Source organism: Neomonachus schauinslandi, chromosome 13, assembly GCF_002201575.2.
Source record: "Neomonachus schauinslandi chromosome 13, ASM220157v2, whole genome shotgun sequence".
Classification (NCBI taxonomy): domain Eukaryota; kingdom Metazoa; phylum Chordata; class Mammalia; order Carnivora; family Phocidae; genus Neomonachus; species Neomonachus schauinslandi.
The window spans coordinates 5965827-5990023 of record NC_058415.1 but is presented as its reverse complement, the minus strand read 5'-3'; the positions used below and the strand labels follow the sequence as shown (position 1 = coordinate 5990023).

The following is a 24197-nucleotide window of genomic DNA, read 5'->3' as shown; positions in this document are numbered from 1 at the left end:
CCATAAAAAGAATTTCTTTCTCTTTAGTGAATATGTATTACAAAGAAAATTGTGCTCAGTTTTCATTACCATTATATTTAGAATTTTTTAGCAGTAAAATTTATGAGAATTTGTTTTCTCTCTGTATTAATTATTCCCTTTTATTTTTCTGTGTATATGATGCTTTGGTATCTTGAGGCCTTGTGGACCCTGGAGAGGCTGCCCTTCCCAAGGCCAGGCAATTTCTAGAGATAGTAATAAGGATTCACCTGTTAGTGTGCCTTTCACATGCAGACCAAGCAGTACATAGTCTGTACCCCCAAACCTCAGCTTTATGGAGCTCTTACACTCTGGGCCACTGTTCCCCTGCCCTCATTACCCCCGGGCCAGGAACAGATAACTAGAGACAGCCCCTATATCCTGGTAAAGAGAAAACAGTCTGTTAGCTTTGTTTTTAGAGCAGAAATAATTTCACATTAATTTATTAATCTTTTGCACTGTACTAAGTATTAAGAAAACAAAGAAGTTAGAAGAAATTATTCTGGTCTTCAATTTGTAGAGATAAAATGCATATACAGAAGAGACAATAAAGCCACCTACTTTTTTGGCTGTTGAGAATCTAGTTTTTATTTCACATAGTTATTGTTCATAGCTTTTTTTCTCTTAAGATTTTATTTTTATGTAATCTCTACACCCAGTGTGGGGCTCGAACTCACAACCCCGAGATCAAGAGTTGCATATGCCACTGACTGAGCCAGCCAGGCGCCTGTTTTATAGTCTTTATCTACAACTTTGTGGAGATGTCATGATGAATATAATTTTAACTATTATAGTGTGGCTTGTATTAAATATACTGAGTAAATCCTGACCTGATCCAAGTGATTTATCATCTCTATTTGTATAACTTAAGACATGAATTAATGTTTTAGCTCATGAATTTTAAAATACATAAAGGATCATAAGTGGAGTTTATGAAAAATAAACTTTAATTTTTAGAGTATTTTTAGGTTCACAGCAAAACTGAGGGGAAGGCATAGAGAATTTCTTTATATCTCTTCGAAGCCCCAACACATGCATAACCTTCTCTATTATCAACATCTCCGGTACATTTGTTACAATTGATGAACCTACATTCACACACCATTATCACCTAGAATCCATAGTGTACGTTATGGTGCACTCTTGTTCTGTGGGTTTGGACAAATACAATGACATATCCACCAGTGTAGATACAGAGTAGTTTCATTGCTTCAAAAATCCCCTGCTCTACCTGTAATCCCTTTTCCAGTAACTTTTTGCAAGTACTGATCTTTTTCATTGTCTTCCTAACTTTGCCTTTTCCAGAACGTTCTGTAGTTGGATTCATACAGTATGTAGCCTTTTCAGATTGGCTTCTTTCACTTGGTAATATGCATTTAAGGTTCCTCCATGTCTTCATGGCGTGATAGGTCATTTCTTTTTAGCACTGAGTATGTTATTGTTTGGATGTACCACAGTTTTTTTAATCCATTCACCTACTGAAGAACATCGTGGTTGCATCCAAGTTTTGGCAGTTATGAATAAGCAGCTGTAACATCTGTTTGCAGGTTTTTGTGTGGATATACATTTTCAGCTCCTTTGGGTAAATACCAAGAAGTGCGTTTGCTGGATTGTATGGTAAGACTATGTTTAGTTTTGAAAGATACTGCCAAACTGTCCTACATGGTGGCTTTACCATTTTGTACTCCTATCTGCAATGAGTGAGAGTCCCTGTTGCTCCACATCTTTATCAGCATTAGGTGTTATTAAATGTTTTGGATTTTGGCTATTCTAATAGGCCTATGATGATATTTCATTGTTTTAATTTGCTTTTTCCTCATGGATATTATGATGTGGAGCATCTTTTCATATGCTTATTTGCCATCTGTGTATTTTGATGAGGTGTTTGTTAAGGTGTTTGTCCAGTTTTTAATTGAGTGGTTTTCTTATTCTTGAACTTTTTGAGTTCTTTATTTTGGATACCAGTCCTTTCTCACGTATGTCTTTTGTAAGTACTTTCTTCCAGTTTGTGGCTTGTCTTTCTAGTCTTTGGACTGGTTTTTGGTAGAGCACACATTTTTAACTTTAATAAAGTCTAGCTTATCTCTTCTTTCTTGTGTATCATTCCTTTGGTGTTGTATCTAAACGTTATTGCCAAACCCAAGGTCATCTAGATTTTCTGTTATCTTCTAGGAGTTTTATAGTTTCAAGAATTGGATTTTTTTAAAGTTTTAATTTTTTTTTAAAAGATTTTATTTGAGGGGAGAGACAGCGAGAGAACATGCACAAGCAGGGGGAGCAGGCTCCCCAATGAGCAGGGAGCCCGATGTGTGGCTCGATCCCAGGACCCTGGGATCGTGACCTGAGCTGAAGTCAGATGTTTAAGTGACTGAGCCACCCAGGCGTCCCTAAAGTTTTAATTTTTAAGTTATAAGGGTGATACATGTCTAATGAAGAAAACCTGAGAAACACAAAAGAATCACCAATAATTCCACTATTCACAGATAATCATTAATTTTTATTTATAACCGTATATCTTTTTATGGATATTTGCAGATACTCATACTTAATAGCACTTAGAATTTGAAAGCTATTGAAGTCTATCTCTGAATACAAAGTAATATTTCTGTAAGTGACTGCTAATGTCACTTATTGATGAGCATATTTGATAAATCTGTGTTCATAAATGGAGGATTGTCTAAGATATTCTTTATACAAAGCAATCATATAGTTTTGTAATCTGCTTTTTTGACATACTATATCATGAACATTGTCTCGCTTCAGCATTTTTCTGTAATGTGATTTTGAATGTCTGCAAAGGATTGTAACTTAGAGATGAGTGGATTTTTAAGTTGATGAATAGGTATAAGACAATTCATAATTTACACCCAAAACTGGGATCTTAATTTACACATTACTTTGTAATTTGATTTTTTTTCACTTAGTATATTATGACTGTTCTTCCAGGTTAATATATATACTTCTAACTTATTAATTTTAGTATTTGTACAATATTTCACAGTACGGAAGTTTCTTATTTACTTTACCATTCTTTTTTGATGGACTTTTGGCAACTACAAGCAGTGCTACAGTAAACATTATTGTACATACATCCTTTTTGTATTGGTACCTTTATTTCTTTAGGGCAATTTCCCCTATGTAGTAGTTGTCAAAGGATATATCTTTATTCTTTTTAATAAATGTTGCCAAGTTATTTTTCAGCAAAGTTGTATCCATTCCAGAGTTACTCCTAAGTGTTCATAAGATTCCTGTTTTCCTGCATTTATGTCTAAACTAGATTGATGAAAAATGGTCTTGTCATCTAATTCCATTTGTTTCATTGCTAGTGAGGTTCATCATCTCTTGATGTATGAATTGGCCCTTCGCAGGGCCTGTGTTTGTCCATTTTTTTAACCTAGAATATTCCACGTCAGTTTGCTTGTTCTCTTCACTGTAGCTCCAGGTTCCAAGAGGGTTTTTTCTGCACATGGTAGGCATTCATACATTAAATGAAATAAATAGTATCTGAACATTCCACTCTTTAACCACAGTAAAGGATATCCTGTCTAGCTGTAGGATTCTTAGATTTAGGATTCTTTTTTTCTAGCCATGAGCTATTGTTTCAATGTCTTCTGGTTTCTAGTGTTACTGGTGAGAAATCTAGTGATAATCTATTCTCCCTCCTTTGTAGGCAACCTCATCATCTTTTTCTCTGTATGATTAAAATTTAGTTGTTTCTGCTTGTTATTTCTAGATATGTATCCTTTTCCATTAAACTGTCTCCCTCTGTCCCCCTCCCCTCCACCTTCGTATTAAACCTGAATCTCAGTTGTAGTGTTTCTACAGCTAGGGAAATTTTCTTTTACTATTCTCTAAATAAATAACAGTTTGAGTTTGTTCTTCACGCCTCTTATCTTTCAGTGGTGATTTTTTCTCTTCATGTTTTGTATCATAAAAGTGTTTCCCTGTGATCTTCTGGAGTAAAAGGTTCAGCTCCCATAAAGGATTATTCTTTATCATTTATTCTTTATATTTGTCTGATTTTCCTAGTAGGAAATGTTTAGCTCTGAAAAGTCTTGTTTATGTTCTCATAGTACCTCCTGAGAGTCCTTAATTTTTTCCCCACAGTTTGCTTGCATTCTTCTCTCTCATCTGTGTGGCTTATTAGTAGGATCCATATATTTTAGCTGTTTCATTTGTTACAGAGCTTCTTGTATAAATGGTATTTTCTTTCTTGTGTTCCATCAGCCACCCATAGAGGTCAGCCTTTCATATGGGTCTCTCTGACAATGCCCACCCGCAGATGTTGGCTAAAACAGCAGTTTGCAGAGGCAGACAAGCTTATAAACTCTTGTCCTCCGTCGAGGCTTAGGATGAGTCTCCTCTACTCTCAGGTGGTCTCTGGGTGTGGGGGAAAAGTGAATGGCTTTTCCAGACCAGGAGGTGTGGGAGCAGTTCAGTTCACCATTACAGCCTCTACTCTAAGCCTCTTGAAGTCATTAGGGTTATGTGGACAGTGCTGTGTCCACTTCCAGGATCAGTCACATTCAGCCTTTTCAGGGGAGTAACCATGGGGTTCTGCATTTTAAGTTACTTAGAGAACTTTGAAATCCCGGATCTTTGCCCAGTGCCTCAAGGAGTAAAGCATAGCAAAGCTTTCCCTCTGCCTGGTCCCTTAGCATATATTCTCTCCCACAAGAACTCAAGAGATCTTGATGACCTGGACATCTCCATACTCATCCAGACACGCTTTGGCAATTGTACTCTGAAAGGAGGAGGAGAGATTAAGAATGTGGGCTCAGTCTTTCTATCTTAACAGGATCCAGAAGTTAAACCATTTATATTGTCCAACTTTTTTGTTTGCCTCTGCCTGCAAAAGAGATTATTTTTAATTTTCTCTTCTTCTTCTTCTTCTTTTTTTTTTTTTTTAAGAGAGGGCGAGCTGGGGGGAGGAGGGGCAGAGGGGGAGAGAGAGAGAATCTCAGGCAGGCTCCACGCTGGGCCACCCAGGTGCCCCTTAATTTTCATTTCTTACATTGTAATGTAGGCTGAAACAGATGGAGAACCTTTAGTCATACGGTACTAGTTTAGAAAGGCCACTGATATTTTTGTAATCTGTTCAGTAAGGCAGTCACTCTTCTTTGCAAATAACCATTTGTACTAAAAGATAATCTATCAAGGTGCATTTGAAAATAATGTTAGGGGTGCATGGGTGTCTTAGTTGGTTAAGCATCTGACTCTTGATTTCGGCTCAGGTCATGATCTCAGGGTTGTGGGATTGAGCCCCCTCCTCGGCCTCCACGCTCAACAGAGAGCCTGCTTGACATTCTCCCCCTCTCCCACTGCCCCTCCCCCTGAGTGTGTGCCTACGTGTGCTCTCTCTCAAATTTTTTAAAAAATGTTAAAGAATTGTATGCTATCATGGAATGGGTATTGGGTAAGTGAACTTTCTAGTAACCAGACTTTGGATTCTGAAGCTTTACTGGTTTTGATGGTCCTTTTCCTCAAATGCATTACACATTTTCTTAGCCTCTTAACATGAAATACATTGATTATAAATTAACTATTGAAGATTCAGAGTTCTTATGGTAGCAGATTTTGGGTGTGTCTAATATGCGCTAGGCGCTATTATAAGTGCTTTATTTGTATTAAAATTAATTCTTCATAACAGTGCTCTAAAGGTAGATTATTTTTCCCCATCATATAGTTGAGGTAACTAAGAAAGATTAAGTAACCTGCCCAAGATTACAGAGATACTGTGTACCTAAGATCATATGCAGCCTGGTTCTAGAGTTCCAAAGTCTTAATTCTGCTTTACTGCCTTTCACTATTAGCCTGGTTGTTTAATCCTACTAGCTATTGTGGAATGAAGCTGAACCTAGGAGATGCTTTGAAACTTGCTTTTACAAAATGTCATTGATAGAAGGTGTGTGGAAGGATATACAATTGCGTGATCTGTAGAGCAATATGACATAACTCTCTGCAAATTAAGTCAGGACCAAAGCAGCCACCCTGTGTACTTTCTTTACTGCCTGACCTTCCCCACTCAAGTATTGTCATTGTGTGCTCTCACTCGTCAGTTAATACAAAATTCTATTTCTGTATCACCAACAGAACCATAGTCACCTCCTTATCAGCTGGTACCTTAAAAAGAAATCTCACTGACTGTTTTTTAATGGGGTGTGGGAGAGAAAATCCCTTACCATTTTAAGAATTGGTATATAGTGTTTTTGGGGAGAGTGTTTTCTCTGAATTTCAGAAGTAAAATACCATTTTTGTAGACATGATTTCAGGCCATAATTATCCCTAAAATCTTCCTCAGTTTTAGACAGTAGATAGCCAGGCACAAGGAGCATTAAAATCAATTTTAAGTACTATCTCGTTTGACAGTACTGACAGATAGTAGCCCAATGTCTTTAGGCATATGTGTGAGTATTTTTATTGCAATTTTACTTATAATAGGAAAAAACACTGGAGTCCTTTGATTCTGCATTCCCATCTGATCACCAGTATAAGTGCCAAGTCCTGTCTCTAGTTTACTGCCATGCTCTTCTGTGCTTCTCACTGCCATAACCTCAGTGCAGGTCTTCTTATATCTTTTCTAGATTGCCTACAGCTAAAAACTTTTAGCTCTTCTTTTTTCTCCACTCAAAGTGCACCTTATGAATAGCTATTTCTAAATCAGAGCTCTTACTCTTATTTCCAGACCTTTCAGTGGCTTCCCTTTGCATTCAAAGTGTGTTCCAAATGCTTAGCCTAGTACTCAGGACCTCCTGTGATCTGGCCCCAACCTGCCATTCCAAGTCTGTTTTCTCCTGCTACCTTGACTATTCCTCTCACACCTAGCTAAATGAAAGTGTATAGGAACCTGAAAGTGAGTGTAACATGAATTAGAATGTAACTTATTTGTGAATAAGGGAAAGACAGTTAATTTAGAATTCCTGTTGTGTTGTTGTGATTTTTTTTTTTCCCTTCCAGCATGTGACTGTATTGAGTCACCAGATTAACAGCCGAAAGCGCAGTACTCCGACAGAGTGGGGTATAGCAAGTTGCAGAGGCTCACAGTCCTGGACACAGTCCCTGAACTCATCTCATTTTTTCCCTTTCATTTTGGTTTGACCAGACTCTGTTTTGGAAGTGATTATTGTGCAATTCTCCTGGATCTCTCTGAATTTTGTTTTCATTTCCATAACTTGATGTTCTTAGCCTTTCTTTACACTATTTTTGTTAGGATTATTTTTCATATGTAATATTTATTGAACCATTATCTCAAATCTTGGTTTAAAACAGCCATTTGTTTACTCTTATTCTGTGACTTGCTCTGGGTTTGGTCAAGAAGTTCTCCTGGTCTCACCTGTAGTCCCCTGGTGCTTAATGATCCAGATGCTTTCAGTCCCTGTCTGCTAGTTGGCGGGAGATGTCCACCTTGATTTTCTTTGTGACCCCTTATTCTCCAGTAGGCTAGATGAGGCTTTGTGTGTTATGGTAGAAGCTTTTCCAGAGAGCAAAACGTGCTGCTACAAGTCCAACCATCACTTTCATTTCTTTTTCCAAATTTGCTTTATTGAGGTACAGTTGATACAGTAAATACATGTTTTAAGTGTACAATTTGATAACATTTGAAACCATGACTACAGTCAAGATAGTGATGAACTATCCATCATTCCTACACGTTTCTTTGTACCTGTTCCCCCCTCCCGTGATCCATCTCCCTTCAACCACTCATTTGCTTTCTGTCACTACAGATTAGTGTTCTATCTTACTGATGGACTGCAGCTGGTTTGACCATTCATCTCTTGGTGGGCTTTTGAGTTGTTCTCAGTTTTTGGCTATTCCAAGCAAAACACTTATGAGCATTCATATACGTAAGATGTTTATATGGACATATATTTCCTTTTATGTCGGGTTAGTACTCAAGAGTGAAACAGCTAAATCACGAGGTAAGTGAATGTTAAACTTTCTAAGGAAATGCCAAGCTTTTTTCTGAAGTAGTTGTATCATTTTATATTCTTACCAGCAGTGCATGAGAGTCCTCTTTCCCCTTTGCCAACATATGGTATGGTATGATTTTTTAATTTAGCCATTCTGATGGATGTATAGTTGTATCTCATTACAGTTTTAATTTGTATTTCTCTAATGAAAAATGATTTTGAACATCTTTTTATTTATTTGCCTTGTACGTCTTTTGTGGTAAAGTGTGTGCTCAGATCATTTGCTCATTTTATTCATTGGGTTCTTTGCTTTCTTATTGTCAGAGTCCTAGAATTCTTAATGTATTTTGGATATAAGTCCTGTATTACATATATACTTCATAAAGAATTTCTCCTAATAGGTGACTTGTCTTTTCATTCTCCTAACATTGTTTTTTGAATGAATTACTTAATTTTGATGAAGTCCAATTCATCGATTTATTTTATGCTTCATATTTTTTTATATCTTCTTCTAGAAATTTTAATATATATGTATGTTTTTAAGATGTATTTATTTTTAGAGAGAGACCGTGCGGGGAGGAGCAGAGGGGGAGGGAGAGAGAGAATCCCAAGCATCTCTGCTGAGTACAAAGCCCAAAGTGGGGCTTGGTCCCATGAGCCTAAGATCATGACCTGAGCTGAAATCGAGTCAGACTCCTAACCACCTAAGCTGCCCAGGCCCCCCATCTTGTAGAGGTTTTATTATTTAGGTTTTTTTTTTTTTTTTAAAGATTTTATTTATTTATTTGAGAGAGAGAGAATGAGAGAGAGCAAGCACATGAGAGGGGGGAGGGTCAGAGGGAGGAGCAGACTCCCTGCCGAGCAGGGAGCCCGATGCGGGACTCGATCCAGGGACTCCAGGATCAATACCTGAGCCGAAGGCAGTCGCTTAACCAACTGAGCCACCCAGGCGCCCCATATTATTTAGGTTTTTATATTTAGGTCTGTGATATATTTTGAGTTAATTTTTGCATATGTTGCAAGGTATGGATCCAAGTTCAATTTTGGCAGTTTGTTGAAAAGGTTATTGCTTCTACACTATATTTCTTTGCATCTTTGTAAAAAATCAGTTGTCCACATATATCTGTGTTTTTGTCTGTATTTGCTTCTGTGATGTGTTTATTTGCCTGTCTTTATGTTAATACAGCATCATTTTGATTAGCTTTGTAATAATTTTGAAATCACAGTGTTAGTTTTCCAATTTCTTTGTTTTCAAAGTAGCTTTCACTGTTTTAGGATGTTTTATTTCCATATGAATTTTAGAATAACCTTGTTAGTTTTTTTAAAGAGGGTTTCTTTTTTGTTTGTTTGCTTTTAAGATTTTATTCATTCCAGAGAGGGAGAGAGAGCAGGGGGAGGAGCAGAGGAAGAGTGACAGACTATGCGCTGAGCATGGAGCCTGACACGGGGCTTGATCCCAGGACCCCGAGATCATGACCTGAGTGAAACCAAGGGTCAGACACTTAACTGACTGAGCCACCCAGGTGCCCTAACCTTGTCAGTTTTGATGAAAGTGCCTGCTGAGATTTTGATTGAGATTGCATTGACTCTGTGGATCCATTTGGGGAGAGTTATCATCTTAGCATTATTGAACCTTTTGACCTATTAAAAGATAAATCTCTTCATTTATTTAGATATTTTTAACTTAAGTGTTTTATTATCAGTGTACAGCTATTTCGTATCTTTTGCTAGATTTCTTCTTAAGTAGTTCCTATTTTTAATTCTATTGAAAACAACATGTTAATTTTCTGGTTGTTCTTTATGTATATAGAAATGCAGTTGATTTTTCTGTATTGATCTTGTGTATTGCAGTCAATGCTAAACTCACTCTGGTACATTTTTGGTAGAGTCCATCAGATTTTCTGCATAGATGACGATGGCAAAGGATAGTTTTCATTTTTCCTTTTTAACTTAGATACCTTTTATTTCTTTTTCATGCCTGATTTTACTGGTTATCTTGTCCAGTACAGTGTTGAACAGAAGAAAAGGATTCGGTCTTTCACTATTAAGAATGATGTTGTTCTAGGTGTTTTGCAGATCCCCTTTATCAGGTTGTGGAAGTTTTTCCTCTCGGTAATTTGCTGACAGTTTTTAATCAGGAATGCTTTATAGGATGTTCAGTGCTTTTTCTGCATTTATTGAGACTATCATATTGTTTTTCTTTTTTGATTTATTAATATGGTGAAATACATTTATTGATTTTTTTTTAAATGTTAAACCAACCCTGCATTTCTGAATAAACCCCTTTTACTTATGATGTATTTTCCTGATAATATTAAATTTTCTGTGATAAAATTTTGTTTAGAAGTTTTTTTTTTTTTTAAAGATTTTATTTATTTATTTGACAGAGAGAGACACAGCGAGAAAGGGAACACAAGCAGGGGGAGTAGAAGAGGGAGAAGCAGGTTTCCTGCAGAGCAGGGAGCTCGATGCGGGGCTCGACCCCAGGACCCTGGGATCATGACCTGAGCTGAAGGCAGACGCTTAACGACTGAGCCACCCAGGCGCCCCTTGTTTAGAAGTTTTATATCTATGTTGATAAGAGATGCTGGTCTGTAGTTCATTTTCTTATAATGTCTTTGGTTTTGGTTTGAGGGTAATGCTGGCCTCATAAAATGAGATGGGAGGTGTCCCCTCCTCAATGGTTTTCTAGAAGAATTTGTGTTGAATTCATATTTCTTTCTTAAATATTTGGTAGAATTACCAGTGATACCATCTGAGCATAGAGTTTTCTTGTGGAAAGGATTTTAGTTGAAATTTAAGTTTCTTGAATAGACGCAGTATGCTTTTTAAGGTACTTGGATTGGCAGTTTCTGTCTTTCAAGGAATTTGTCCTTTTCATTCAAGTTGTAAACTTTTTGTCATGGTTATTCATTATACTCCTTCATTATTCTTTTAATACCTCTAGAATCTGTAGTGATGTCACCTCTCTCATTTCTGCTAGTGATTATCCCGTCCCCCCGCCCCCCAGTCCATTTGAGTAGAGGTGTATCAATTTTAATGATCTTACTAAAAAAACAAAAAACAAAAACCAGAATTTGGTTTCACTGATTTTTGTTTTGTGTTTCATTGATTTCCACTCTGACCTCTGGTATTTCCTCTTTTTAGTTTGCTTACTTTGGGTTTCATTTGCTCATCTGTTTCTAGTTTAAGGTAAAAGCTAATGTCATTGATTTGGGATTTTTCTTTTTTTCTAATACAGCTCTTTAAAGTTTTGAACAGCACTCAATAAAGCTAATTATTCCCCACTGCTGAGGCCATACCTTTCTAGGATTACCCCAGGAATACCTGAGGACTACTTTTCTGAGCATTCTTACTAATTCCCTGTGAATTACCAGTTCTTTAGTCTGACTGTGGGACAGGCACTGTTCTCAGGACTGTTGGAGCACTATTCTCTTTACTAATTAATCCTTTTGGTTTGGCTTCTCTCCTGCCTTGAATAGTTTCCTCACATGTGTGTGTATGGTACTCTTGGATTTTTTTCTGTGTGCAGCTCTCTCCTCTCTGGTACTTTTTGTATGAATTGTAGCTGCCTTATTCTTCTTGGGCTCTCAGCTTCATCTCCATAGGTTGGGGAGTCCGCCAGGCTCTGCCTTAGTTCCCCTTTTCAGTGCTGTGACCTGGAAACCTTTCCAAGGTAGTAAGCTGGGGCAATTATAGGACTCATATCAATATGTCTCATCTCTCAGGGATCACTGACCTCATTGCTTCATGTTGGTGTTTTGAAAACCATTGTTCCCAGGGTTTGGTTTTGTTTTGTTTTCAAATGGGAGCATAAATTGGCTTCACCTTAATCCATCATATTGGTTGGAAACAGAAGCTTCCCCCCTCCCTTTAAATTAGTCTCTGGTATAAAAGTGTGGTAGTAAGTGTTAGAAATGGTAATTTTTGATACGTATTCATGTCAAAAGATTCATCATTTATTTTTGAGTGTGTGTGTGATTTATAGCTGTTTTTATCATTTCCCATTTAAATATATTCATGTATCTGAATGTATAGAGTCTAAAAGAGTATACAGAAATGGTAGGTAATTATTTTCATGGTAGGATTTGTGTGATTAATTTTATGTATTCAAACATGTATAATAAAGAAATAAAGCTAAAAACAGTAAACACCATTTACAAACCAGTGTAAAGAATTAAATAGTGCTAATCTGGTATTTCGGTCTTATTTGAAGCCTAACATGACAGTGTATTAGGATAGAAGATGCATCTCTAAATCATCAAATCCTTATCTTTTAATTACTACAGAAATCCCTGTGATGCATCAATCAGGTTATTGGAGCCCAGATGCATGAATCTCCTTCATGTTAAAAACGGCATGTCCTAAGGAAGAAATGCACAATGCCTTGAATTCTGAAGTATGTGGTGAATTCATGTCCAGTGGGAGCCTTGATTAGATAATGGTAGAGGAAGGTACTGGTATTGCTTCCTTCAGGTGAAGCATTAGTTTTATGCAGCAGTTGATTTGCATCATGACACAGCTGGGTTTACATTCTTACTGTTTACAGAAAATTGCTTTTATATATGTTATGCATCAGTCATAAAATAATTTTTAAAATATATTTAATTTTGAGTAGCAAGGGGAAACTTCCCAAATGCCCACCAAAGCAAAATACAAACAAGCAGTTAATAATATTGATGCCATCAACAACTACCACCACCTCCAGATTTCAAACTCTTCTTTTTAAACTATGGAGTTATCTGAGGTAGTTTGCATGGTTTTTCAAATCTCTATTTGCAATTTGCAATTGAAAAAAAAGATATTTCTCTGACTGAATGTTCATACCTCTCTGACTGAATTTTTATGTGTTATTAATATCCTTTAAAATTGTTTCTAGAAAGTTCTTTTTCTGCTAAGTGGTGTTACTAGAGACAAGTCTGTTCCATTCTCCATTTAAGTAGTGATTTCTCTTATCCTCTTGATAGCCTTTATTCTTATGTGTCTGTGACCCTTATTCATGCATATACAAAAGAAAGAGACATGAGGACTTGTTATTCAAGTTGCTTACAAAAATTGTTAGGCCTTTGTAATTACAACCACAGAATCCAGTAGAATAAGACTTGGAGGAAGAAAAAAAAAATTGAGATATGGAATGATACGAAGAAAGAAAACTCAGAGGTTCTTTATTTTGTCTTTTTATTTTCTTAGAAAAATTATTGTATGTGTGTGTTTGTGGGAGAGAGAGAGAGAGCAAGAGACAGTGTATATGTGTATTAGAAGAAGGTATTGGGACTGTTGCCTATAGATTAAGCAGTCGTTGTATGCTTATTTGCAGTATTTTGGTGGTGGAAAGAGCAAAGCCATCATAACACTGCATAGTAACAGTTTTGGTATAGTTAACAACAAAGATGCTACTTTTTAGGATGATCATTTATTACCAAAACTTGTAAAATTGTTCAGAGGTGGGACTTGTTCAAAGGCAGGATTGTTTAGGAAAAGGTCAGTGAGATCTGGAAGTATATAGCATTTATATACATGTGAAGCTACAGATCATAGTAAAGATTGATACAAAATACCGGAATAGTAAATCAAGCCATTATTTGTAATTTTGTATAGTATACCATATATATAAAATTTCTAAATGCTGGTGCAAAATGATGGTGTATTTTCTCTGACATTGTAGTCCTTTAAGCACTTGTTAAAATTATGAGTATATTATTAGCATTTGATATTCTGAAATGTTGAACTTTTGACCTTGAGTGACTGATTTTCCAGACAACATTTGTATGCTATTCATGTAAATGCCAGACCGTATTATCTTACTTTTCTAACCCATATAAGGTAATAGTACAGTTTACAGATTTCAAAGTCACTAATCTGTGTAGGGGTTATGATGTCTGATATGGTTTGATTTGAATCTGTTTTCCTTTGATCCCAGATTCGCCACATTTGAGGAAGGTAAAATTGCACCTGAGGAATTAGAATGATGATCTTAGCCTCTTGTGTTATGTGTCCCAATATATTGAAGTAGAATTTTGGAATACATTATGAAATAGTAGAGTTTATAGCTTAAGCAAAACACCTGACTGCTGAAGAAACTGTTTTTCCTCTGGCATTCCTTTAAGTGAAGAACGGAAGCAAGTACTAGAAAGAAATTTGAAACCTTGAATAATTTTTTCAGTTTTCTTTGTATTTTGGGTAAAGCCCACCTGCTTCTAAAATAAGAGTTCAGTATTAATATATAGTAGTTTGGGCCAAACAGTTGCCACTCAGGCCTAAAAATGGTTAGAAACAGCTAAACATAGTATTTTGTATATTTCTATAAATATAAAGTGGTTGAGCTTCACAGATATCACAGGTATGTGCCATGATTATGAAATGTTTCAATACAATTTGTATTTTAAAACTTTTGTTAACTAAAAATAACTGATGATCAAATTTGGAAATGAAGGTTCTGTTTTTCTTTTGTGTTTCAGTATATTTTATAGTACATAGGCCAGTTGATTGATTTTGAAATATATAAATATGTTATTCTGAAGTTATATTGTGTGAACTTTGAGTACAGTCAAGAACTTTATCATAGTATTACTACTACTTGGTGACATTGTTGCTTTAAAAAATTAGAAAAAATTATTTGCCATATTGCAGAGTTCAAAAAGTTATGTATATTTTGTAAAATAATCATCTGCTATTGAATACTATAATTATTTTAGAGTATTAATGTCTACAATCTATTATGAACTATTGATTTAATGACATTATGAAATATCAAAATATAAAATCTCCTTTCGTGGGTTATATTAAACAAGATGGGTTATATTAAAATGAAGTCATTTTTTAATTGTATAATTAGATTGTAGCTTTTCGAAAGAGGGTTCCCATGAGTGAAGTGTTTTCAAAGTAAGAATATATAAAAATAAAATTTAAGGTGTTAGTCATAGCCTTACCCTTTAATTCATGGCAAATAAAATTTATCTTTCAGACTGCATATGGCTACATCTTGTTTTTTCATATTACATCTACAAGAGGGGACAAGTACCTTTATGAACCCGTGTATCCCAAGTAAGTTTTTTGTCTTTCATTCTTTTAATAATTGGTTTGCGTACTTTGTATTCATAAAAACATTCCAGTTTTGCATTGTGTGAAGTGAATAAAATAAAGACAAGCCGGTACTTTAAAAATAGTATTTCAGAAATTACCAAGTCTTTGAACTGTCATTAATTGAGTAAAGAATTCTGTTGCTAAAAAAAAGTCTGAGAATCTTAGGTGAATGTACTGTATCCCTTCTTGGACGTTGAGGGTCACTACTAATACACTCTAGCATTATTAAGGAGGAATTAAAATATCATGAGGGGAAGAGAGGAAATGTCAGGAAAGTTACAGGCACTTTTTCCTATATTTTTGTATGTGCATAGAAAAAAATGTGTACCCCAAACAGCGGTTACCTCTTGGATAGAACTTGAAGGAACATGGACTTTGATCTTCAAACTATGTTGTTCTGTATATTTTGCATTCTTTTCCTTAATTTTTTTGCCTTACTTTTGAAATAAAAGAACATACCAATTTTAAAGCATATCCTCTTTTTTTTTTTTTTAAGATTTTATTTATTTAATGAGAGAGAGCAAGTGAGCATTAGCAGGGGTGAAGGGGGGCAGAGGGAGAAGCAGACTCCCCACTGAGCAGAGAGCCTGATGTGGGGCTTGATCCCAGGACCCTGAGATCATGACCTGAGCCAAAGGCAGATGCTTAACCAACTGAGCCACCTAGGTGCCCCCTCTTTTTTTTTTTTTTAAAGAAACATCAAACCATTAAAGTTGGATGACTCTATAAATGAATTTTTATCACATTTTTAGATGGTAGGAGATGGCCAGAGTTTATTAGGTATATAAGAAGTTAGAGGGAAAGTAGATTTCAATATATGAAGGTTTACATTTCTGAAAATTAACAGGAAGAAAGAACAACATTAAAAAGGCAGGTAACAAACTGGGGAAAATTTTTCAGTAAATAGGACCCAGGCTTACTATTTTTATATTTTATAAAATATTATGTTTTAGGGGCGCCTGGGTGGCTCAGATGGTTAAGCGTCTGCCTTTGGCTTAGGTCATGATCCCAGGGTCCTGGGATCGAGCCCCCCATCGGGCTCCCTGCTCCGCAGGAAGCCTGCTTCTCCCTCCTCCACTCCCCCTGCTTGTGTTCCCTCTCTCGCTGTGTCTATCTCTGTCATATAAAAAAAAAAAAAAAAAAATTATGTTTTAGGTAATTTTTTAATAAAATGTATTTTAAGGAGACATAAATTGCTAAGAAACACAAAGATTTCAAAAGGTAAATAGGTAAAAGCGATCTCATAAGAGGAAATATAAGTAACAAATACAAGAGAAACTTAATTAGTAACTCAAACTAAACACTAGTAACTCAAAACAAAACTTATTAAATACAAATTTTTTAGAAACCTATACATTTTAATATGTAAAATTTTTTTTTTTTTAGAATTAAAAACTTTTTAAAGACTTACTTTAGAGAGAACACATGCGTGCATGTGAGCTGAGGGAGGGGGAGAGGGAGAGAGAGAATCCTAAAGAAGACTCCCCACTGAGCATGGAGCCCAACATGGAGCTCTATCCCAGGACCCTAGGATCATGACCTGAGCCAAAATCAAGAGCCGGCTGCTTAACCGACTGAGCCACCCCGGCGCCTCAGTATGTAAAAAGTCTTTTTTTTTTTAAATTATTACTCTGCTAGCAGAGGAATGTTAAAATATGTTCTTAGACGCTTCTGATAGTAGATATACAAAAACGTGATAATCAAGAATTTCAGTATGAAAGTTAACTGTGGTATATTCTCAAATAATATGCAGTCATTAAATATACTTCAAGAAATTTATAAACTTGAGAACTTGATCATATTAAAATGCCAAGTGAAGAAACGAGTCTCACAAAATTATATACGTAATATGACCACAACAGCTTTGCAAAAGAAAACAACAGAAATTATCTTAAAAAAAAGAGTAATGTATATTTATAGTAATTGCTTCTGAATGGTAAAACTATAGTGATTTTTCATCTTTTTTCAACTCTTGAATTTTCCAGAATTTTTGATTTGCATACACTATATTCAATGTGATTAAAAAAAAATATGTGAAAAATGTATAACAAAAAGCCAAAATGTTTTTTTAAAAATTGTGTTATGAAAGTTGTTTAATACTTGTCGAAATTCTTGAGAAAATACTTTGCGAAAAGCTAATGTAGGCCATGTAGAATGTAACTCCGATCCCCTTATCATAGATTTTAAGGAACTATCTAGATTTTTTTGATGCCGTAAGCCACTTGTTTTTGTGATCTAGTATTAGTTGAGATTTAAGTTGAATTTTGGAAATCTTTTGTACTAATTTGATTTTTTCAATCAATAGAAATCTTTAATGCAAAAACCCTTTCAATATATAAATTGTACTGTTTAAAATGTTATGGACATTATGATAGTATGTATTTAGAAATTTTAAATTCAGTTTTGTGGATAATATAAAACTTGTTTTTTCATTCTAAGCGATAATTTTGTGAGCCTTTTGAGGAACTGTTGTGATCAGTGTCTTTAATTACCTTGTACATTTTGAACTAGCATATTTGAACCCATTTCATTGCTCTATTTAGACATGCTCCTGAAAATACTTGATTAATTTATACTAGTATAAGTAGGCAGGATGGGGAGATAATATCTCTTGATGCAGTGAAAAATACCATTTCCATTATTTCAAGTCACTAACATGATTTCATATGTTTACAGCGATTTGAAATAGTGTTTTGAGGCTCACTTTTTCTGTTGCAGAGAATTTTAAAAGAGTTTCTACCTTCTGATTTTAAGACTTCAGAGGATGCCCCTTAACTAAGTAGTAGTGCTGACTGTGCATGAACTTTGCTGTGTTTGACTGTATGTTGGACTAGAGAACTACAGAAAATACGTTGTATTTCTTAAAAATTTGGGCTTTCTTCCAGTATATTGACGATCACAGGTTTCAGTGTGTGACTCAGTAGAATGTGTGTTGCCTTCGTACGGCATGAGTAGAGTGTTGCCTTAGCTAAAGGGCTAGGCTTTGGCCTCATGTAGACCTGGCATTGAATGTCCACTCTTCTCTTCCCAGCCGGATAACTTCTGTCAAGTTATTTAATACCTCCAAAACCTCAGTTTCTTCATCTGTGGAATGAGGTAGCAGTAGTAATTATTTCATCAGATTAAATGAGATCATACACATTAAATGTTTAGATAACTGCCTAGTATGTGGGAAAATTAATGAAGGACAGCTGCTGTTCTTAATGCTATTATTAATATACTTTTTCCTTCACCAAATTTTTACTTCATTTCTAATATTTTAAGTGATTTTATATACGTAAGTATATAAGAAGTGATTTAATATGTAAATCGTATTTTATATGTATAGTATATGTTAAATGACTTTTAATTTTTAATATTTGACGTGATAATGTCCTTCTTTTCCAGTTTAACTTCTAGTAACTGCTACATAAAATCAAACAGTATCTTAGAGGGAAACAGTTTTGTAGAGCAGAGCACATTAGAATCAGGCTGTTGTGTATTTTAGTGCTGGACTGCTGTCTAGTTGGGTTACTTAGCCTGCTTAGGTTTTTAGTTTTTCTGTAAAATCTATTTGTAAAATGGGAATAAAAATATTTTTTCTTCAATTGTTTGGAGGATTATAGGAGTTCATGTTTTTAAAACTGGGAAAGTGGTTCATATATGGGTTTGAGGAGAGTTTAAAAAAATGTTTAATGTTAATGTTTAAAAAAACAATAAATGCATTATCATTGTCATCTGTGCCATTGTAAGCACTTAGGTCAGGACACTGTTCTGAGCATCTTTTCAACCTCATTTAATCTTGGTAACAACCCTGGGAGGTAGTTAGGTACTGCAGCACAGAGAGGCCAGCTAACTTAGCAGTGGTCACTCACTGGTAAGTGGCATGGCCACGATTCAGGCAGAAGTGCTGTAGCTTCCACGTGCATGCTCTTAACCACCAGTACTTCACTGCCTCAGCCCTATTTATGCCCATCTAGTCATCTACTGCTTTGGGGTTTTTTTGAGGAGTAGTGAATCAAAAACAGGAGAAATGATCTGGAGTGGTTTATATACGTAATAGTTGTGAAGAATAGAAGCAGTGTAATTGAGGCCAGTAGTTAGTCGTACTCTTCTCAATTATAGAAACACTGTTGTCTCTTATTTCTTTTCTTTAAATTTTATGAGTTCATTGCATGAGTTTTTCTGGAGTATCTCAACTTCCCTGTGTTATGTGACAGCATCTTAACCTTAGACTGCATATCATTTTCCATTATGCTCCACCTGAGAACAGGTCGGATGTCCCTGTGATCTTTCATAGTTTCCACATAGTGGTGTTTCCAGCATCCTTCCTGTTCATGTTGGGAGTCAGCCTTCAACAATGGTGGCAGTCTTACCACGTGACAATGCCTCAAGGGTCATTTACTCTTTGATTACTGTTTCAATTGTTTTGATCTTTTTGTACATTTCATTTTATATTAAAACATCCCTTCGTGTTAGCTACACAGACCATTGGACAGAGTTGTCCACTAAAGGTCTGTCTTGGCTTTTTCTTTCATATTTTGGAACTTGCATTGAAATTTATGGAGGAAACTCTGGCAGAATAAATTAGAAATAACTTGTGTATAGCTTTAGAGTGTGTTGATTTGTTTAAATATGAGTGTAGTAGATCTTGAAACTGCAAATCATATTTAATTTTATCATAATGAAAATAATTTCAACAAATATGTCCTAATGTATACTTTGTTAAGAGTAGAGACTTTTTTCTTTTATTCTGTCTTTCCACTCTTACTGTCAACCCCCTCTTTTGCCAGACACCAGCTTTACTAGTAAGAGGACAAAGTTCTAAAAAAAAAAAAAAAAAAGTTATACTAAAATTCAGTACATTTAATGATCAAATGTTAAAGATACAGAGATTATCTTCTCAGGGAAAAAAAAAACCACTACAGAACAACTATCAAAACTCAAACCTCTTGGGACGCCTGGATGGCTCAGTTGGTTAAGCATCTGCCTTCGGCTCAGGTCATGATCCCAGGGTCCTGGGAAGGAACCCAGTATCTGGCTCCGTCTCCTCGGGGAGCCTGCTTCCCCCTCCCCCTCTCCCTCTGTCTCTCCACCCCTATGCGCTCGTGCTCACTCACTCACTCTCTCTCAAATGAATAAATAAAATCTTAAAAAACAAAAACCTCACACCTCTTGTTTCCTTTTCCTTACCCTCAACAGTGTTGTTTATTAGTTTTGAGACTTCTTACTAGCTGACTGTTAATGAAGTAGTGTCAGATGGGAAGCACGTAGATGATAATAGCTCATTGAGGTTAGCAGTTTCTAATCTCAACACAGCTTACCCATTGAAAAATCCTGAAACATTTAAGGGACAGAAACATTTACTGAAATTACATCACATTTAGAGGAGAAAAGGTCTGAATTAGAGGTGTGAAAGTTTCCTTCAACATTTGTTACTTCCTTTTTGCTAATAAATTTTTAGTGTTTTCTGGAAAATAAACTTTAATTGCTTTTTCCCCCTTAAGGCTCTATAGATTTAGAGTGTTATTTCTAACAATGTACCTTGTTACAAATTCAGTTTGTAAACGTGACAAGTATGTTAGTTATCCTAACATTTTTGAGTCCCTTTGATCTTCGCAAAATATTACATTGTGTAGTTTGATTTCAATATGTATACATTCTATAAATGTAGGTGTGTATTGAACTTTACGTATTTTGTGTCCATTAGCTTACATCATAATTGCATGAGCACTTACTAATAATAAGATTGATAGTGATGTTATTGTATAAATTCCGGGCGCTGAAAGCTACTCCCCTGTTGGCCACACTTCTAGCACTAGCACCCGGAATGCAAAGAATTAGAGAAGTGTTAAAATCTCTGCTCAAATCAGAAAGTCACAGTGATCTTATCAGACTGAAGGCTTTCTGAATGTGTGATAATGTAAACAAAAAACCTTTTTTTAAATATAAAGGCCTGGTGATAAGGATACTACATCTTTCAGGAACACTCTTTATCCATCCATCTTTTCATTTAAATTTTGAATTTTTTGATGCTCCAGAACTGTTGTAGATACTGGGAATACAACAGTGGGTAAAGGAAGAAAAACCAGATGATACACCCTACTCATAGAGCTTGCGCTCTTCTTGTAGATGGTGATAAATAAGGAAAATACATTACAAATTAGGTGATAACGTTTCTATGGAGAAAAATAAAGTAGGAAATTGGATTAGGGAGTGGGGACACAGCTTGAAATAAAGTGGTTGGGGCCTTCACTGAGAAGATGACATTTGAAAAGATCTCAGACTAGGAAACAAAACATACCAGGGAAGAGCATTCTGGATTGGAGAGATTTAACAGGTAAGAAAGTTAGTAACATTATTGTGAATATATTTTAGGTTCTACCTAATAACTTACAGTTTAAGTTAGAAGTCGGGGTGGGGGGGCCGCCTAGGTGGCTCAGTTGGTTAAGCAGCAAACTCTTGATTTCAGCTCAGGGTCATGATCTCAGGGTTGTGAGATCAACCTTCATGTCAGTCTCTGTGCTTGGTGTGGAGCCCGCTTAGGATTGTCTCTCCTACTCCCTCTGCTCCTCCGGTCTCCCTGCTCATGAACTCTCTCCAAAATAAATAAATAACTAATTAACAATAAAAGTTAGAAGTGGGGAATTTTTTATTAGGTGTAAAAATACGGAAAATTATGTTCTGATTTTTAAGTAACTTAATCCTGGGGAAGCCTATGGCCAGTTCCCTTTTTTTGTAAATGGTACCACCATTTACTTGAGTTTATTTACTCTTCCTGCTCAGTAACTTCAGTAGCCAATCTGTATCATGTCCAGTGTATTCTGCCTTCTATATATTCTACTTATTCAACCTTGTGTATATCTCTCATGTCTGTATTTCTTCCCAATCCCCAGCAACGCTACTTTACTTTGGGTTTTGTCTCTTTTCTCCTGGGTTATTGTAATATTGTCTTAAAACATATTTTATGGTTTTCCCCTAAGTGAATTTTTAATACAAAATTTAATTGCTATTTTCCTATGTAAAAATTTTCTTTGGCTTTCCTTAGCTCTCAGGATTAATCATGTTGCTTTCTTTTTTTGAGTTTTATTTTACTCATCTGAAAAATAGAGTTAATGCTTTCTACTTCATAAAGATATCATTAGGATAAAATCAGCACCATAAATTACAGTACCTACAGTAATGCTTTAGTGTTCCCCAGGGTTTTGTTCTGAGTTCCCTTCTCCATATTCTGCCTGGCTTTAATTATTGAGTATATGTGGATGAGACCCAGATCTGTTTCTTTAATTTAGTACTGCTTTCTTGAGCCAGGACAGCTCCATTTAGATGGCTCTGCAGGTAGCCTCAGATTCATCATGTCTCAACCTAACTCATCATCTCCCTTCCAAGGAAGCCAAACATGCTGTTGCTTTTCTAACATTTTTTGCAGTTACCTTGATCTTTTCTATAGTTGCAGGAGGTTGAAACCTTGGAATCTTTATTTCCTTACTTCTTATATTTCTTTGGTAATCAAGTTGTACCATATTGACTGATAGCTCTTCAGTGTCTCTAGAGTTTGCCTCTCTCTGTTTCACTCTCCTTGTCTTAGTAGGGGCCTTTAGGGCCTCTCCTTGCCTACTGGAAAAGCTACTTTACTAACTCATCCTCTTCCTCTAGTCTTTCTCCTACTTACAGAAATCCATCCTTTGCATTGATAGCAGATTTTTTTTTCAAAGCAGACTTGATAATGTGGATTCTTGTCTCAGAAACTCTTTTTAGAGGTCTGTATTAACTTTATTCTAAATCAGTTTAACACCTGTCTCTAATGATACAAAAACACTAACAATGTGCATCAGTACTTTCTGGAATGATACTATTTTAGAAAGATCCTATGAGTAAACTTTATTTCCATTTTTTTTTTTTATTGTGGTAAAACACATATAACATTTTTACCATTCTAATCATTTTCTGAGTATACAGTTATATTTCATGTAAGTGGAATCATACAGTGTTTAACTTGTGACTGGCTTATATCCAGCATAATGTCCTCAAGGTTCATCCATATTGTAGCATATTTCAGAATTTCCTACTTTTTAAGGCTGAATACATGTACATACAGGCATAACTTGTTGCACTTCACAGATCCTGTTATTACAGATTGCGGGTTTGTGCAACCCTGTGTTGAACACATCTGTTGGTGTCCTTTTTTCAGTAGCACTTGTGCATTTCACGTCTGTCACATTTCGGTAATTAGCAGTATTTCAAGCTTTGTCATGATCACTATTGGTCATGGTGATCTGTGACCAGTGATCTTGGATGTTCCTAATGTGATTGTTTTGAGGTGCCACGGACTGCGCTCAGAGACCATGGTGAGTTCAGGGGGCAGTGCTGTGCCCGTGCCGTCTGCTGCACTGACTGGCCAGTGCCCTGTCTTCCTCACCTCTTCATTCCCAAGACACAGCGATATCGAAATCACGTCAGTCAGTAACCCTGCAGTGGCCTCTCTGTTCACCTGAAAGGAGAAGCCACACGCCTCTCACTTTCCATCAAAAGCTAGACATGATTAAAGCTTAGTGAGGAAGGCATGTGGAAAGCTAAGGCCTCTTGTGCCAGTTAGCCAAGTTGTGAATGCGAAGGAAAAGCTCCTGAAGGAAATTAAAAGGGCCACCTCAGTGAACACTTGAATGATAGGAAAGTGAAACCGCTTTATTGCTGATGTGGAGAACGTTTGGTGGATAAAAGGTCAAGCCAGCCATGACATTCCCTTCAGCCAAAGCCTAACCCAGAGCGAGGCCCTGGCTCTCTTCAATTCCATGAAGGCGGAGAGAGGGGAGGAAGCTGGAGAAGCAAAGTCTGAAGCTAGCAGAGATCGGTTCCTGAGGTTTAAGGAAGGAAGCCGTGTCCGGGGCGTAAAAGTGCAAGGCGAAGCAGGAGGTGCCAATGGAGGAGCTGCGGCAAGTGATCCAGAAGATGGAGCTGAGGTCATTACCGAAGGCGGCTCCACCGACCCACAGATTTTCAGTGTGGATGCAAGAGCCTCCCACAGGAAGAAGATGCCATCTAGGACTTTCCTGGCTAGAGAGGAGAAGTCAGTGCCTGTCTTCCAAGCTTCCAAGGACAGGCTGATCGTCTTGTCGGGGCCAATGCAGTTGGTGACTTTTAACTTGTAGCAGGTGCTTCTTTATCATTTCTCAAATCCTCAGGCCCTTAGGAGTTATGGTAAATCTA

At 36.2% G+C, this 24197-nt stretch overlaps 1 protein-coding gene across 2 annotated transcripts in view; it reads left to right on the top strand.

Annotated features, from left to right (window-relative positions):
* The window catches only part of RIC1 (RIC1 homolog, RAB6A GEF complex partner 1), a 165887-nt gene that overhangs the window by 61165 nt on the left and 80525 nt on the right, over positions 1–24197 (top strand). For both annotated transcript variants that reach the window (XM_044920659.1, XM_021694471.2), the window contains exon 3: positions 14893–14972. In XM_044920659.1, the coding sequence (XP_044776594.1) occupies positions 14893–14972 (80 nt within the window). The remainder of the gene's footprint in view (positions 1–14892; positions 14973–24197) is intronic.